Source organism: Hirundo rustica, chromosome Z (assembly GCF_015227805.2).
Source record: "Hirundo rustica isolate bHirRus1 chromosome Z, bHirRus1.pri.v3, whole genome shotgun sequence".
NCBI classification, from domain to species: Eukaryota; Metazoa; Chordata; class Aves; order Passeriformes; family Hirundinidae; genus Hirundo; species Hirundo rustica.
This window is the reverse complement of record NC_053488.1, coordinates 62755047-62772562: the sequence shown is the minus strand read 5'-3', so window position 1 is coordinate 62772562 and position 17516 is coordinate 62755047. Positions and strand designations below refer to the sequence as shown.

The following is a 17516-nucleotide window of genomic DNA, read 5'->3' as shown; positions in this document are numbered from 1 at the left end:
GCAGTATTCAGTAAAGGTGCTACAGTTTTTAACATGGATTCAGTATCTAGTTCCTGGTCATGCCAAGAAACATCTTCCCCATCAATCATGTTTATAGAGAAGTCTTTGTTCTCAGTGAATAAGCCTCTGCAAATCTCCATGAGCAAAACCATTTAGCAAGCAGATAAAGTACTTCAAAATTATCTTTATAATCCCAAAAGATCTTTTAGTAATATTGAAAAAGACAGAGTAAAAGCAAGTCAATCAATTCTTTTATTGCCCCTGAACAAAAGTTTCCAAGGTGCTCACCATCTCTAGCAGCAGACAGTAGAAACTGTTTCCAGTTGGATTAAGACTCCCACAGTACCCCAAACACATGCAAGCCCCTAGTTTATAAAAGACTTGTAAAAGAAAAGAAGCCTAATCCAGTTATCTAACCTGTTAGCCAAAAGATGTTAGAACATACACCAAATTTGTTTCAGTGCACACCATGAAAATTTACTGTTGATGAAAAGAGCTTACCTGCTCTAGGCATTCAAGTGTACCAGAAAAGAAACAGCATCACATTCAGTATTACAAGGTACTGTGTGGGCATTTTGGCAAATTTCTCCTGGAGAAAAATGTCTGAAATGTCAGTATAAATGTTAATGACAAATATATGCTAGTCCACACTGCTCACTAAGACCAAATTTTTTCTTCCTTTTTGAACTGACTTACTTTGTTAAACCCTGTCTGGCTGTGTTTGGATTGTGGATATCCTGCTATTACTCTCACACTATGCCTCAATCACTGAAAACTCATTATGGCACCTGATCTTGGTTTGTGGATTGACACCTGCTCTGCTCATGTTTCCACCTACCATCATCTCACTTTGGTAAGCAGCAGCAGTACTGTCATACCTTTTTGCAGACAGATACGGATATTTTCTGATAGCTGTATGACTTTTGGAACAAAGCTCTTCTGGCTGCTTGAGGAACCCATTAAACACCTTTCCATCCAGAGTGATTATTTGTATTTTGCACCTTTTTAATACAGACAAGTTTCACTTTAAAAACATAAAATATAGAATGATGTACTATCTCTGCAGTGCACTTTATTTTGTTTTACAGGAAAAAAAAAACACCCCACCAATCTGTTGAGGAAACTCTTTTGTTTCTGAGTGTGAACTTGATTTTAATCCCACTCTGTGCACAAAAAATAAGGTAGGCGTAAAAGTTCCTGACTTGTTAACAAGGACTGTTATTTGGTATCTAAACAACAAATTCTGCTATAGAAGTACTACAGGGACTGATTTTATTTGGGCTAAGTAAGCACTAATTTCTAGGCAAATTCAAAAGTAAATCCTGTTCTTGAATAGCCCATCATCTATAAAAAAATAGGAGATGGAAGACTATGGAGTGTGAAAGACTAGAGCTGAAATGACTTGTTCAGGATCGTGAAAGATCTGGTGCTGGAGAGAATCAGCACTGAAAATGAACCAGGTTCTCTTAAGAACTTGTTTATAGAAGTGCCCACAGACCTGTGGTGCTCTAGAATAGGGTTACACAGGGGATTATGCAAATAAAACTTGTACTGAAAGGACGACCACTCAGTCTTTGCGGGTATTTCCAGTCTTTACTAGTTGCTGCTCTCACAGCATTCTGGAGACTTTCCTTTCTTTTCCCAGGTGGGAGCCCAATCCCACATTGTAGCAAGAATAAACAAAATATTGAGTATTGAAGCTGAACCAAAGCTCACAGATGTTAAGGGCTCAATCTGTTACTTCCTCAGGAAGAGCAATTGCAGTCTGACTCACCGCTCTGCCCTCCCCCCCCGCAGGAAAGAGCCTTCTCCTGCTGCCAAGCACAGCACAGCCAAACCACAATCAGCAATGTTCTCTCTGCAAAACACATCCGGTTGCACCGGGCCCCTCACTGCTGGGCAATTCGCTCTTCAACTGAGCTGCATTCAAATGGCATAGACAAACTTCGAAAGTTTAATTAGTTGTGAGGGTATTTAGTGCTGCGACAGAATAGCACACCTCCAGTGCAATGGGTTGTTTCTGCGCACAGTCAACGATATTTCCGACACTTAAAACTTATGATTGATTGCAGATTATTTATCTCATGCACATTCCCTTGGTTGCCTTCAGAATTTTTGTTGTTGTTGTTTTTGTTTTGTTTCTCTGTAGTTTCCAGTAGTTTCCCTGTGGGCGTAACTATGAACGTGGGCGCTTTGAGCTGTCTTACCGTAGCTCGAGCTCGCTCTAGTGCCCGCAGTATAAGTTGCAGTTGAAGCTTTCAAACCCCTGCAAGCCGAACTGTGTCATAAAATCATAGACGATTCGTCTCTGTTCCCACTGTTTCTAAAAGAGTGAACTCCACAGATATTTTGAGGTGAGAAATAATGATTTATTTTATTTTGGAAGTCTCCAAATAGCTGTCGCTCAGGAAACTATCACCTTTCTTTAGTGCAGACAGTAAAGCATTTATAGCCAAGAATATAACCAGGCAACAAAACCATTTATTCTTTCTATTAGCTCCAGAAATAATCCAAAGCTTACAAGAAAGGTTAATAATGAACTAAAGTTCATCTGTGCAGAGGGAGCCTGTAGATGATTTTCTCCAAAAAAATAACTCCTTACTCAATTCTCTGTTCCCTGGGCACCGCCTAGATTTAAGCATTGGCCCTATGAAATGCCAGAACAATTACATTCTGAATAGCACTGTCTCACACAACACCTGCAATATATTATCATTAAGTGTGTACATTCATACTTAACCCACGGGCTGGTTCAACTAAACACAATGCACTCTGCTACTCTTTGTGCCTCCCTCTGTTCCTTTGCTTCACCATGGGGTCACTCCCACAGGCTGGAGCTCTGTATGAACTACTCCAGCGTGCGTCCCTCCCACAGAGTGTATTCCTTCAGGAACAGGCTGCTCCAGTGTACCCCATGGGATCACAAGTCCTGCCAGCAAACTTGTTCCAGTGTGGACCTCCATGGGCTGCCTCACAATGGTCTTCTCTACAGGCTCCAGGTGATCTGCTCCTGCAGCTAGACCACCTGCTCTCGCTCCTTCTTCATTGGCCTGGGTGTCTGCAGGGCTGTTTCTCCCTCAGCTTCCCCAGTCTTCCACAACTGCTGCAAAAAGCAGTTTATATTTTCTTAGACAACTTCCCAGAGGCACCAGCACCCTGTCAGAAGGTCTGAGCAGTGCCTGGTGGCAGGTCCTTTGGATCCAGTGGGAATGCTGTGCTGGGCACTGGCATGCCAGGCCTGTACCCCATGGCTGCCCTGAAGCTCCCAGGTGCCTGCACCCAGCACCACCCTCCACACATAGGCAGCCAAAATCTGTGGGACAAAGAAAGGGTGGTGTATTGCACTTTCATTGCTTGATATAGAGAGTTCCCAGAGCTGAAAGCAGTGTTTTCCATTGGAAAAATCGCACACCATAAACTGTAAGATTAATATAACAGAAGTAAGTGTGGATTAACTTCAAATGGAGTCATGATGTCTTACACTAGGGCAGCGTGGGCTCACAATCCAGCCCAGCAATGGCCTCGTTGTACACATGGACAGGACAGGACAGCCTGCTCCTTTCCACCTTTCACAGCTAGCCTGGGAAAGCAGGGCCAGGCAGGGCTGATCCTGGGCACTATCACCTCCATCCAGAGGCCCTCCTGCTTCCCTTCCTTATCCTTCTCATCCCTTCCTCTCCCCTTGTCTTCCCCTTTTCGTTCCCTTCCCCATCCCTTCCCCACCCATTCCTTTCCCTTTCCCATCCCTTCCTCTTCCTTCCTTTGCCTTTATTCTTCCCCTCCCCCAACCCTTCCTCTCCTCTCCTTCTACCTTCCCTCCCCTCCATTCCCCATCCCTTCTTTTTGTATGGAAAATCACGATATGAAAAGCCAGTGTCCTTAAAGCAGACAGAGGAGTCCTTCAGCTTTATTTGAATAAAAGGAGAGAATTCACTAGGGCACACGTCTGCAAGGTTTTATGTCTCGAGGTTTTGGAGGACGTAGCCTCCTTTCATCCTAAACTCCTGGTCACGTGTTGCCCTCTTCCTTTCCCCATCGGCTGAGGTACTAGGAATGTACAGCCCTCCTGAACCACCTACCACATATCCCCCCCTTCAACCTGGCATTTTACCCCACAGTTCAGAAACCCAAGCTTGTGCAGACCTTTGTCTGTATCAGAAGTCAAGCTGTCAGGGCTCTGCAACAAACCTGCTGCTTGAAGTTAATAGCGACATAAGAACCATTTCAAAAACGTTAACACCCTTATTTTCACCCATTGAATCATTTGTAAAGACATTAGCACACATCTTCCCTATCACTTTCCCTTTCCCATCCTCTCCCCTTCCCTTTCCCATCCTCTCCCCTTCCCTATTTCTTCCTTTTCCCTTCTTTCACTTCCTCTCCCCATCCCATCCCATCCCATCCCATCCCATCCCATCCCATCCCATCCCATCCCATCCCATCCCATCCCATCCCATCCCATCCCATCCCATCCCCTCCATTCTTTTCCACAACCCTTCCTCTCCCCGTCTTCCCTCTTCCTTCCTATCCCCTCATTCCCACCCCTCCATGACTTACCCTTTCCTTCCCCCTCCCTGTTTCTTCCTCTCCTCTTTCTTTCCCCTTCCCCTGCCCATCCCCTCGCGGCCCATCGCACACTACAGTTCCCAGCGGGCGGCGGTGCTGGCGCACGCGCGGTGCGGAGGCACTGCCCGCCCCGTGTTGCCCCTCCCGCGGGCGGGCTGGGGCCGGGGCCGGGCAGCGGGGTCGGACTGGCAGCGCGGCGGTGCCGGGCGGCACGAAGCGATGGCGGCAGCAGGGCTGAGGTTCGACGGGAGGGTGGTGCTGGTGACCGGCGCCGGAGGAGGTGAGCGCCGGCCGGGATGTCCGCGCCCGCGGGAGGCGGTGGAGCTGCGCGGAGGAAGTCCGGGCTGTGCGGGCTCCGCGCCGCCGCCGCTGCCCGCGGCCCTGGCAGGTTCCCCGGGGGCGGCCGGTCCGGCTTTGGCGGGGGAAAGCGGGTTGTTTCCGCAGAGGGGAGAAGCGGGGCTGCGGGGGAGGCGCTGTCCGTCCCGGCCCCGGCCGTGCCAAGGCTGTGCAGGGGTCAGGGCCGTGCCTTCTGCTGCCCTGGGGAGCTGCTGCCGTCCGAGGGCGGCCCAGCGCTACCCACGTTGGTAACCCCACTGACCGTGGGGGATTTCTGCCGTTCAAACGCACCAAGGGAGCTGCGCCCCGCTCAGCAATGGATGCCCTCCTCCAAGCGCTATCCTGGTATCCTAATTCTTTCCAACTGGGCCTCGGACCTAGTGGCAGAGGCGTGTGACCCGTGTGTCTTGGCACAGTGCTGCTCCGGCAGGGGTTTCACGTGTGCCATCGGTGCTGCAGAAAGCAGCCGCCCGCCTGCTGCTGCCTTCCATGCCGGCGTTGCTCCGGGAGCCGGCCTGCAGGGAGGTGGGAGCGGGTGGGAGAGATCTCTGTCAGCAGTAGGGCTGGCCTGCGCTGTTGGTGGTCTGCAGGCTTGTTCTCTCCAGAGAACGTGGCCTGCTGTGGAATGCTTGGTTTTGCCAGGAAAGGTTTTTGTACTTGTTTTTATGGCGTAGGGTTGGTTGGGGTTTTTTCGTTGTTTATTTCTTCCCCCTTTTATTATTTTTTTTTCTTCCTCTGCATCTGTGCTTTGGCCTTTGCCTGCTGTGATGGTTAAGCAAAAATACGAGCTGTCAGCGTGGATGAGTGAGAGGCAAAATTTGCCTTTGTGATGACCTCTTTAGGAAACTTTTTCAGCCATACTCTGAAAAGGTTCTGCCCTCCCCACGGTGGACTTTTGCTCTCACTTTGTGAGCCAGAGGAGTAATTTTGGGGCAGTAGATTGAGTGATGTCTTGTGAAGAAGATGTTTTGGAAAGCACTGAACATGGTGAACATGGACCTCGCCTGAATGTGACCAACATCATTACAATGAGACCAGGTTTTCAGTGGTGCTTTTCTGCTTTTACCAGATCTATACTTGTGGCCTTTTCCCTATATACTAAGTTTCACTGGAGAACAGGTTAACACTTTGCATAATAGCAAAACAAGGTGACTGTGGCAGTAACAAAACTTCTAAAAAGTATTGCACAGAGTAAAAGCTGTGTGTCATAAGTGTGTTTACAGTGACCCTTGTACTCCTAGGGTTGGACAGCTTGAAAATGGCTTGTTAATAGAGAAAATTTGTCTTGTATGTTTCATTTCACAACATCTTTTTAGTAAGAGTTGATTAAATTTAAGCCAAGATTAAGGGAGGTCCTTATATCTACAGATTAGTTCTTGTTTTGCTTTTAATTTACATCACTATAGTTAGACTGCATTATTAAGAGCATTGTTTTTCAGCATTGATTTTTTTTTGGATCCTGGTGAACAGATCAGTGCAGAGAATTTATTTAGACATGTGTAATCACTAATTTGTTAAACTGATGCTTGTTTTCGCGTACATACATAGCTAAACAGTGTTTCTTTTAGAAAGAAGATTGGTTTTGATTCTGAAGTGTTCAATCCATTCTTAGCAGTTGAGAAGATCAGCACATATAACATGGTCTGGGCTTTGTGCACTTCTCAGTGGCTTTTCAAAACAAACAAAAAGTTTTCTTGGACTTGGGTTACATGAGCGGTAGATGTATATGCACCTCACGTGTGATACTCTGTTGCAGCAGCCTAGGGGAGTCTTAAGCAAATCTGCAACTTGTTGCCGTGAGATTAGTGTGCTTTAAAACAGTCTATACAGTTCTTATTTTTCCCCCCATTTTTTTCTGGAGAACTGGCTTTGAATGTCCTGGTGAGGTGCAAAGAGATACTGTTTGCATTCTGAGAAACTTTTTTCTGACTCATTATTTTTTGATAATTTTTTGATAATTTGAATCTCCTTTTCTTTTGAACTTAATAAAAAAAGGATCAGTGCCATTAATCCCAACAACTTTTGACTGGTACAGTGGATAATATATCTGTAAATCATTTATTGTAACAGATATCAAACACAACTACAATCTAAACCAGAGTGAAGATTCAAGACTCTTTTGTCTGTGATGCAGAAATGACAGTCTTCTCTTACGACGGGCAAGCTATGTATCTCTTTGGTTAACTGAGGTATTAGGCATTCCTTTGTACCCAAATGATTTTTTCAATACACCTTCAGTTAAATATTGTTCAGTTTCTTTTTCAAATCTTAACTTTAACTAGGAAAGTATCTTATTCACTTAGAGAGTAATTAATTAACTTGAAACAGGACGTTAAAGGTTCTTCCTTTCAAATGCATTTTTTTATCACAAGCACAAACTCAGCAGCATACAGCTTTCCCAGATGCTTCTGTTGAATCCAATAACAAAGAGTAAGCATGGTTTGTTTGGGGTTTGGGTTTTTTTTTCTTGACTGGAAGTTTTGTTTACTATTTATCTGTTTGTTTACTTTTATATTTTGTTCTTCTTTTGACCTCCTGGGGGAAATAATATTTTACTTTGAACTTGCAAGGTGTTTGTGTTGACTTGGTGCATTTTTCTTTATGCAATTAATTTTTGTGTAGCTTTTGTCTGAATTGTGATCCAGGAAACAAATTCACTCTTGTTTTTAACTTTTTTATTTTAATAGGTTTGGGCAGAGCATATGCTCTGGCTTTTGCTGAAAGAGGAGCTTCAGTAGTTGGTAAGTTTTATCTTAACTAACTTGATCCAGACGGTAACCTTTGCCTTTTCACATAGCTTGCATTTGACAGTCCATGCCCTTTTTGACAATAACCTTTGTTATTTAATGGTTTTCTATCTTATCTTTTGCTGTTTTATTTTGCCTTTGTGCTTTATTTTCTTACGAAACATGTTGCCCAAGTTTGTCCAAGGGCTTACCTTTGCTGGAAAGCCAGTTTGAGTCAGATTATTTCCTAGGTTTAACTTTCATCTCTGCATACCGGTCTTTACTGCAATCTGTGGCCAGAGAGTGTGTTGTCTTAGGTAAATACTGCTCAGAAGCTTCCAGTATGACTATTTGAATATGTGAATATGTTGTCTTATAGTGCCTTCTCCCAAGAAAGAAGTTACTGAAATGTAACTAAATAGCATTGTTTTCTTTCTACACTCGTGGGACAGAAGAACTGTCTGGTCTCAGTGTCTGTGCCAAATAGCTATCAGTAAAGGATTTCTGGTGGTTTTGTTGTTCCTTGGTTGAACCTTAGCAGGGCATATTTAGTTGTGAAAAATGCCTTATCACAAAGCAGTCCTGAAGGTTGTATTTTGGGTACTCACCTGCAGTTGGCATTGCCATTTTTAGATTGGCTCTTAGGAAAAAATTATTCTCTGAAAGGGTTGCTGGGCACTGGAACAGGCCAGGGAAGTGGTTGAGTGACCGCCCCTGGAGGTATTTAAAAGATGTGTAGATGTGGCACTTCGGGATATAGTTTACTCTTGGACTAGGCAGTGTTAGGCTAATGGTTGGACTTGACCTTTCAAGATGTTTCAAGATGAGTCTGTGATTTTATCATTTTGCTGCCTATGAATGAATTTGTATGAGTATTGCTGATAAGTTCAAGATTAAATGTTTAAAGAGATTATGGACAAGAACTTGCTCACTGTTTTTTTGTAGTTTTCTAATGGCAATCCCAATATCAGTTTACAAAATTTCATTAAAATTATTTGGGTTTACGTCATTGATTAAAAATGAGTTTGTGTGTAGACAACTTAAAAAAAAAAAAAAATCCACCTTGTTTTTCCTTCTTTATTTCCTGTTAATTGCCATCTTTGATACTTGCTGTATTTACCATGGATGTGAATAACTCACATGGAGTTCTTATTTAGCAAAAGTTATGTCACTGAAGGAGTCCAAATATTTTGTATTAATGCTCTGTAGATGATGGTGGTCTGACTTTCCAGAATGATCTGAAGGAAAATGTATTCTGTTGCCTGACTACAGCATATGCTCCTTTATCTCTTGGCCTTATTGTGTAATAACTAAACAGTAAGTTAAGAATTGACTGTAAGGGCAAATTCTTGTTTCCTTTTGGACACTTCATCACAGCTTGTCTTGCAGTTACCTCTACATGCTTGTATTTGTTTCTCTTGTTCTCTTACAATTTTGACTTCAAGGAGTTGAGAAGTTACTTGTATAAACATTTAGATTTTTAAAACTCAAGGAGATATGAAGTTCATATCTGTCTTGTCTCTGTAAAACAAGTTCCCTTTTATAAGTTTTGGAAATGAAGGCATATTGTAAGAACAGTGATCAAATACTCTGGAGGAATATTTTGAGTATCTGGAAGAATAACAGCCCCAACATGATGCCTTTGTCCAGTCCTGCATCTCTGTTGAGTGAGTTGCTGTTGGCGTGGTTAGACTGACAAGAGCAACCTAGGTAGAAAACTCCCTGTTCTCACCGTCCAACGGCTGCCTGCTACCTGTTTTTTGTCATTCTTTATCTCTTTCATGCCTCTTGTCAGGAGAAGTTGAAAGCAGAAAGAAGGGATGATTTGCTTTTGTCTTACATCCTATGTTGTATCCAGACCTGCTGTTCCTTCTGGTCTGTCTGAGGGCTTTTTTATTGCTGTTTTAGTTTAGTTTAGGGTCATGCTTTTGAAGCATCTCTCCTGATACATATCTTGTATTTTTGTTTGCCTAGTGAAATGGTATTGAATTGCATGAGTCCTTTAAAAACAAACCAGAAGATGCAATCTATCAGCAGCCCTACATTGTTTATGTGTGTTTGGTTTGTGACACCAGATTACCACAAGAAATCAGGTGGCTTATTTAAAAAACTTGTACTGTAGATGTCACGTGCTCTGCGCCAACTGTTTTACCCTTCAGATTTGCTTCTGCTGCTTTGCTAATGTCAGAATCATATCTTTAGAGGAGTTCTTCTCCAAGGTTCAGACTATATGCTCTGCCGCAACTACTACAGGCTCTTTTCCACTGCATGTTTTCCACTGAAAATTGCATGATGTAAAGCTTGGGCTTAAAATAATGTTATTTGTCTATTTTGTTGTTAGGGCTTTTTTTCATTGCTCTATCACACTCAAGGAGTTACTATTTTCAAAGCCTAGAATAGTTCAACTCTTTCTTGCATACTCATTTTTGTTTCACTCCATAGTGCCTGTGCTTGGCGTAAGGTACTTTGCCACCTCTAAAAATTTTACCAAATATTTAATTAAGTTTTTGTTAGCAAATTACTATTTAAGTGTAGGATAAGCATATATAATCCTGTCTGTGGTAAAGAGTTGTAAGGTCTTAACAAGACTGAATGGTTTATATATGTTTACCACCCAAATTGTTCACTCTTCTTTCCCAGGTGTTGTTCCTGAGTCGCTTTCCTTTAGTATCATGGATGTTGCAGACAGAGCAGTCTGCCTGTATTCCCTGTCCTAACACATCACTACACTTAGAAATTTTCCTTAATGCCTCACTCGAATTGTGTCAGTTGCATGTTTGGATTGTTAGATAATTGATATATTAACTTGGAGATTTTGTCTCCTTCATTTTCTCTATCAGTCTGTCAAGGTACTTGTACTTCCTTGTTCAGGCTGGACATTTTTTGGATTTGGTTTGTTGATAGTTGGTTGTTTTTTTCTGGTGGATTTTTTTTTTTCTTTTTTTTCTTTTTTTTGACATGTTGTGTCCCTCCCGTTTTGATTCTCACTTCTTCTGGACTTAGGCATTTTTATTTACTCACAAATTTTCTGCTGTGTTTCTACATTTCTCTTGAAGTGCTGCACACATGGGTGAATATAGGATTCCAGATGAGACTTCTTGATCTGGATAATACAGAGTTACTTTTGGTGTGTCCTGCAAGCTGTTCCTGTTTACGTGGAGAGTTTAAAAAACAAAAAAACCCCACAAAATTGGTTTATTTCATTTTGTGATGATACAACAGACTTCGCATTGCTTTTTTTCAGCAAGACCAGCAAGAATATCCCACATATTTTGTGCATTTCACTGTGTTTGGCTTCTTTAGAAGCTAAAAGGCGGAAAGCTGGAATTCACGATAGTAAAAGACTGTTTAGCAGAATACCAGTGTTGCATGTAAATTCAGTCAATTCTGCCTTTCTTATAATTGCGTTTTGAACCCATTTAAACAGCTTCTTGCCATTTTTTGAAGTTCTTTGTCCAAATACAATGTTTGTATGAGATTTTTTGGGAGTGTTCTTGTTCACCTGGTAATTCTGTGAGGCTGTGGGATGTGGAAATATAGGAGTGCAGCAGAGTGTGTCAACAGTACATTCCAGCTGCCATTAGTGACATGCGCTCTAGTGTGGAGAGCCGCCTGGAATAGCTCTGTGTGTCAGGTGGGCCTCTCATCCCATAGGAGCAGGATCTGAAGCTCCAGAGCAGGCTATTCTCACTTTGTTCAGACTGCTGGATCTCTTTTATGGTGGTATTGACTGGTAACAGTATAGCTACTTGTGGGAAACACTAAAGGAAAAATGATTTTTAGGAGCTGAGAAAGCAGGCCTCAGACGGAAAAAGCTTAGAACTCAGAACTTGCTGCAGCTGAAAAATTTGAAACTAGATACTGTAGTATAACTGTATAACTAGTATAGCAAACAAGGACATGGGAAACAAAGGCTGAGTTTCTAGGTTTGGCTTGAATAAATCTTAACACTGCCAAAAATATATGCCTGGCAAGGTGGTAGAAGGTCTTAAGCTTAATAAGGGTACTGTGCATTGTTAATAAAAAAACCATACAAGTGAGCATTGTTTCAAGCAAGTGTATGTGTGCTATAATTGAGTGGCTAAAACAACTGTCTGTAAGCTTTAGCAGTATACTGTTAGCTGAAAAGTTTTTAAAACGCTCTGTAACAAAGAAATTTGTAGGTGCTGCTAGCAGGCTGTGAGCTGTTGTTTTTTGTCTCAGTTGTCTCTACCCCTGTAATGAGACTGATGCTTCATTAAAAAGATTGAGAGCAGCTACCCTGGCAGTCCCATCCTGTTCCTGCCTTCTCCAACACAGGTACTCTATTAAACAGGAACAGAGTCTTGCCGGTCTTGCTTATGCTTCATGCATTAGGTAGAGACTGGAATAAATTGCCTATGATTGTGGTGTAATCTAGATCTGAATCTTTGAATTACAACACAGTTACAGAGGTAGCCTGGGCAGGGCAAACAAGTTGAATACATGGTGGAGGACAAGGGGGAAATGTTCTGTTTTCCATATTATTTAAAGAAAAAGGACTAATGTATGTTTGCACTGTTAAAAAAAAAAAAAAAGTCTTATGTCCTACTGTTTTTCTATCTGTAGTTTTCAATAAGATCCAGATGCAGCAGGCTTTATTAATACTCCTTATAACCTCCAGTGTGATAGAGAGGTAAGGACAGACCATGAAGTCTGAATGTTAACAACAAAAATTTCATTTTTTTGTCATACACAGTGAATGATCTTGGAGGTGATTTTAAGGGATATGGCAAAAGCTCCTCAGCTGCTGACAAAGTTGTGGATGAAATCCGAGCAAAAGGAGGGAAAGCAGTACCCAATTATGGTATGTTGTTTTTCCAGATGAGTGCAATGCTTTATCTGTAGGCATAGTGGCCATGTTAAATGAAGAGTTGAGGCTGCTTAGTGAAAGACTACTCTCAGCTTGCTGATAACATATACATTAAACAGGTGTAATATCATGTGGAGTGAGGGCACAGATGCTAAAAGCAAGTGCATTAATTGCTTCTTTTAATTAAGATTTGTCTACTAATGCCCTTCTATCTGATTTTTTGACATTGATATATTAAGTGCCTGTCCATCTGCAGTTTTCAGAGGCAAAATGGAAATTGCTAGCTCTTGCTTGCTTTGCTTTGTGTTTTTCTTGCAATGGCAAATGTTGTGCCATTTAGACTTAATGTGTGGGATTTGCTTTAGGCCACATGCAGAAAATGGCTGGATTTGAATTAAGTTTTCACTGGGACTGTATACAATTTATTTTTCTTAGCTCCATTGAATTAATTGTTAGTATCCTGGAAGTGCAGTGTATCCAGTTAATTTTATTTGAAAATTTGTACTTTTTTTCTTTCAGATTCTGTGGAAGATGGTGAAAAGCTTGTGAAGACAGCCCTTGAGGCTTTTGGGAGGATAGGTACAGTTGCTTAATTCATGTTGAAACTTGTTTGCAAGTGCAAAGCCATTATAAGCAGTGCAGTTGACAATGTGTATGAAATACATTTTGACAACCGTAGTACTCACCAACCCTTGATGTCTGTAGTCAGTGAAATCTGAATAAGGGGCTTTCAGCTTTTTATCTGAATGGTCAACTTTTCTGATTTTTTTGATGTTTTTAGTGGAAGTTTAAAGCTTAGTATATGATTCTGATTTTCCTGCCCTTCAGAATTTTGGAACTTAAATAATGGTTAACAATTTCTGTCACAAAGCACAGAGACTATGAGGTGTTATAACTATCTTCATAGAATTAGCATAAATAATGTTGCCTTCAGCAACATTTCATGTTTTGGAAGCTCTTCTACTTACATAAGGTCAAAATGCACTAACAAATGAAAAAAGAAAATCCTGAGGTATTTAATTTAACAATTAAATAAATTTCTTTTTAACCATGTGATTGCCACTATTTAAAACCACTTGGTGATTTTAACTCAGGGTTAAATGGCTAAAAGTACACACAATCAAAGTCACCAGGAACCTAATTATATATCTGACAAAGATTATTATGATCAAAGTCACGTTATCAGTTTTGTGACTCTGTAGTTCCTCCAGTTTTCATTTGGGCTACTTCAGCAAGGATAGTGGTGCAAACTGCATTATTGGCGCATTCTGAAATTCAAACTGGGCTTCAAAACTGTACAGGATGGATGCATTCTGTGAGTATTGGGTTCCTAGGCAGCCAGCACTTCGCAGCTATGCCTCCCTTTCAGGCTTTGTCACATTGAGGTCCCTGACAGGTTGAGACTTGCCAGTCCTAAAGTATTATGTTGTAATTATTGTCCAAGGGTAGAATTCATTAATCAAGACAAGGAGCTAGAGAATATGTGTAATATGATGTATATGTCCAGTGTTCTTGTCTGCATATATTTTGAAGTGGGTGAAAAATGGAAGCAAGTTTGTATTTTATCAGTGCATTAAATTAGTTTCCTTTTTTTAAATTCCAGATATTGTTATAAACAATGCTGGGTGAGTATACTTGAGGGTTTTGTCCTCTTTGAGTCTGGGCCGTCCCTTTTGTGTAAACAAACGTTGATCTTGTGTTTGTTTTCTTTTCCTAATGTTGAATTTTAGGATCCTGAGAGACCGTTCCTTTATTCGGATAAGTGATGAAGATTGGGGTGAGTTGATTTTAAAATTACTTCAAAGTGTACTTTCTGTGTGAAAGGTGACATTTACATCCCTCCAATGGGAACAAGAAAGAAGAGAAGGCTGGGAAGGCTTACCTTTTGCCCTGCAAGCTTAGTGGCAAGCTGCCAGTCAGGTCTGTTCTGCAATTCGTGGTAGGTGTATGTAGTTCTAAAGGGGAAGAAGGGCTTTTCTTCCCACTCCTTGTTGCCAAATGCAGTAAGAAAAAGAGTCGTGTGAATTACACATAATAGATTTGTGATCAGAACATTCCTAGTGTGAGCACTGAGTGGCTGAATACTAAACAGGCTTAATTAAAAGATCCAGAACTAACTAGAGAGGAAAGCAAACTGATGTGCCAAGAGACAGAAGAAAAAGCAAAACCTTCAGTGGTATGGTAGATGGTGATAACCCAGTGGAGATGACTTTTACAAAGATAGTCGATCTTCTGTAGTTCTTGTCTGAGTCTGCTTAAGTGCAGGAATTTTGAATGCTTTTGAATTCTGTACAGGAGAGCCCCATCAAAGAGGTGTTGTAGATGGGCAGCCCCTTCATGATCAGTGTATGTTCAGGCAAGGACTGAAAAATGGTCTGTCAAGACAAAAAAAAAAGGAAAAAAAAAAAAAGGGGGGTGGGGGGGAAAGCCCATCGTTCTTTTAGTAACAGAGTGTGAAGAGAGTACATTATTGTCATAAAGAGGAAACATGGTGCATTTCAACCTGGGAGACAAATCCTGGAATTACTAAAATAATGTCAATTTGTTCCTAGATATAATTCACAGAATTCATCTGAGGGGATCATTCCTGGTCACCCGAGCTGCATGGAATCATATGAAAAATCAGAAATTTGGCAGGTAAAAATGTGTCTTCTGTTTTGCATTTTTCAGTAGGGTGTAACAGATGCATGCCCAAACAGTGAAGGAGGAATCTTGCATTCTTTTCTTTCACTTTCTCAGGTGTGAAGCAAAATCAGATCAAATGTCTTTTCAGTTCTGATCCCCCCTCTTCAGTTCCTCAGCCAAATGTTTAAAGGGTGGTGGTTTTTTGTTGTTGTTGTTTTCCACCCTCCCCTCCAATATATTTAAATATATTTTTATGACTCTCCCAAACAGAAGTTGTAACAATGTAAAAATAACCATTTCTGTTAATGAGGACTGGTAAAATCAGATTTTTTGAGAGTGGAGTGAAATCAGATTTTTTTCATTTTTGTGATTTTTTTTCAAAAACCTTATCAAAGAACTAATTAGATTAATCTTAACTGTACCCACATGTTGAACACTGTGTGAGCTATTTTCTCATCCTGTGATGTAAATAAATAACATTCATTCTCCAGGAAAGTGAGCTGTGAGGATAGCGTAAGTCTGGAATTGCATCCACTTAGGATAATGCTTCCCTTGTCTCCTTTTCTGTATTTGCTCAGATAACAGGGGTAGTGAGTGCTTCTACACTTCATGGATAGACATGTGCCATCTGCAAAATGCCTGCTTTACATAGAGTTTGTAGCTTTTCTTCATCATATTGAACCAGTACTTGCAACGCATCTCTTTACTTAGATTAAGAGCATTATATTATTGGCAGTGAGGCACATTAAAAAAAAAGAAATATATGTTGATCCCAGGTGTGCAGTATGTTTGCAAGTAGGTTTGAAGAGAAGGTTTTGTTGGTTTTGCATGGCCGGGTTTTTGGTAGCGGGTGGGTCACAGAGTGACTTCTGTGAGAAGCTGCTGGAAGCTTCTTCCACTGTGTTTGGCGGAGCCAATCCTGGATGGCTCACAAGATGGACATGGTGCTGGCCAATGCTGGGCCAGCTAGAGGTGATGGTAATGCCTCTGTGAAACATATTTAAGAAGAAAATCAAAGCAAAAGGACATACAGATTTTTCTACTCTGAGAAGGACGTGAGAACATGTGAGGGAAATGACATGGCAACACCAAGGTCAGTGAAGAAGGAAAGGGAGGAGGTGCTCCAGGCGCCAGAGCCAAGATCCCTCTCCAGGCTGTGGTGAGACCATGGTGAAGCAGCTGTGCCCCTGCAGCCCTTGGGGATCCACAGGGGATGCAGAGATCCACCCACAGCCCGTGGGTGAGGTGTCCACACTGGAGCATGTGGATGCCTGGAGGAGGCTGTGATCCAGTGGAAGACCCGGTGGAGAGAGGGGGCCTTTGCTTCCAGATTGGAGCAACCTGTGCTTGGAAGACTGCATCTCATGGAAAAGAGACCCATGCTGTGGCAGTTTGGGAGGACTGTCTCCCCGTGAGAGGGACTCAACATTGCAGCAGTGTTGGCAGAACTGTTGCTTGTGAGGGTGGGCCCACACCAGAGAAGTTCATGGAGAACTGTCTCCTGTGGGAGGGACCCCATGGCCTCACAGGGGAGGGACTTCTCTCCAAGAGCAGTGGGAGAAAATCTTGATGAACTGACCAAACCATGCCCTGTCTCCCTGTACTATCATGGGAAGGAGGGAGGAGTTGAGGGAAGAAAAGGGTTTATTTTACTTCTCATTATTCTCCTCAGATTTTGTTAGTGATAAATTCACTTTGTACATTTAAGTTGAGCCTGTTTTTCCCTTGCAGCATTTTCTCCCTGTCCTTATCTCAACTCATGAACCCTTCATTAATTTTTTTTCTCCTGCACCCAGCTCTGGCAGGGGAGGGTGAGCAAGTGGCTTTTGTGGGTGCTTGGCATTTGGCCATGACAGGCTTCCTCCTTTAAAAGTGAAGGTGTAGACCCATTTCTTTTGAATTGAAATGACCTGCAGCACATTTTCTTGCCTCAAACCAGCTGGGAATTGCAGTAGTTTTAGGGCTCTTGTGTGAGTAGTTCAGTCACCTCCAAAGCAAAGAGCAAGATTTCCTTTCCTGTCTTCTTCTATCCTGCATTTAACGCATGTTAGAATTCTTTGAAGGTGAATTCTCTGAGAACAGATCTTCAGATATTACCAGGTAGATAATATTAAGGGAAGTAATTTTCAGTAATTTCCTTCTGAGTGCTGAAATCTTTTATTAGTTGTAAGAATAATACCACATGAAATGTGGATAGAAATGAAAATACTTGACTCTATATGCAACTCAGTGTTACAGAATGTCTTTCCTAGTCCTGCAGTATCACTCAGAAAGCCTCATGACTTTGTTAGTTTTCTGCTACTCTGACAATGTGTCAGGATTTGTGAGATGTTTGCTGTCCATCAAACATTAAATAGTTACCTGACTGTTAGCAAAACCAGCAAATTATCTTTTCTTATTTGCATGCTTTGTTTTGTGGAATGTAGAGACTA

The 17516-nt window shown here is 41.8% G+C and overlaps 1 protein-coding gene across 1 annotated transcript in view; it reads left to right on the top strand.

Moving 5' to 3' along the window:
- The first annotated feature begins 4725 nt into the window (after positions 1–4725).
- Positions 4726–17516, top strand: part of HSD17B4 (hydroxysteroid 17-beta dehydrogenase 4) — a 61075-nt gene continuing 48284 nt past the window's right edge. The window contains exons 1-7 of the mRNA XM_040090514.2: positions 4726–4846; positions 7590–7643; positions 12346–12453; positions 12979–13038; positions 14063–14084; positions 14190–14236; positions 15012–15096. Of these exons, the coding sequence (XP_039946448.1) occupies positions 4786–4846; positions 7590–7643; positions 12346–12453; positions 12979–13038; positions 14063–14084; positions 14190–14236; positions 15012–15096 (437 nt within the window). The 5' untranslated portion in view covers positions 4726–4785. The remainder of the gene's footprint in view (positions 4847–7589; positions 7644–12345; positions 12454–12978; positions 13039–14062; positions 14085–14189; positions 14237–15011; positions 15097–17516) is intronic.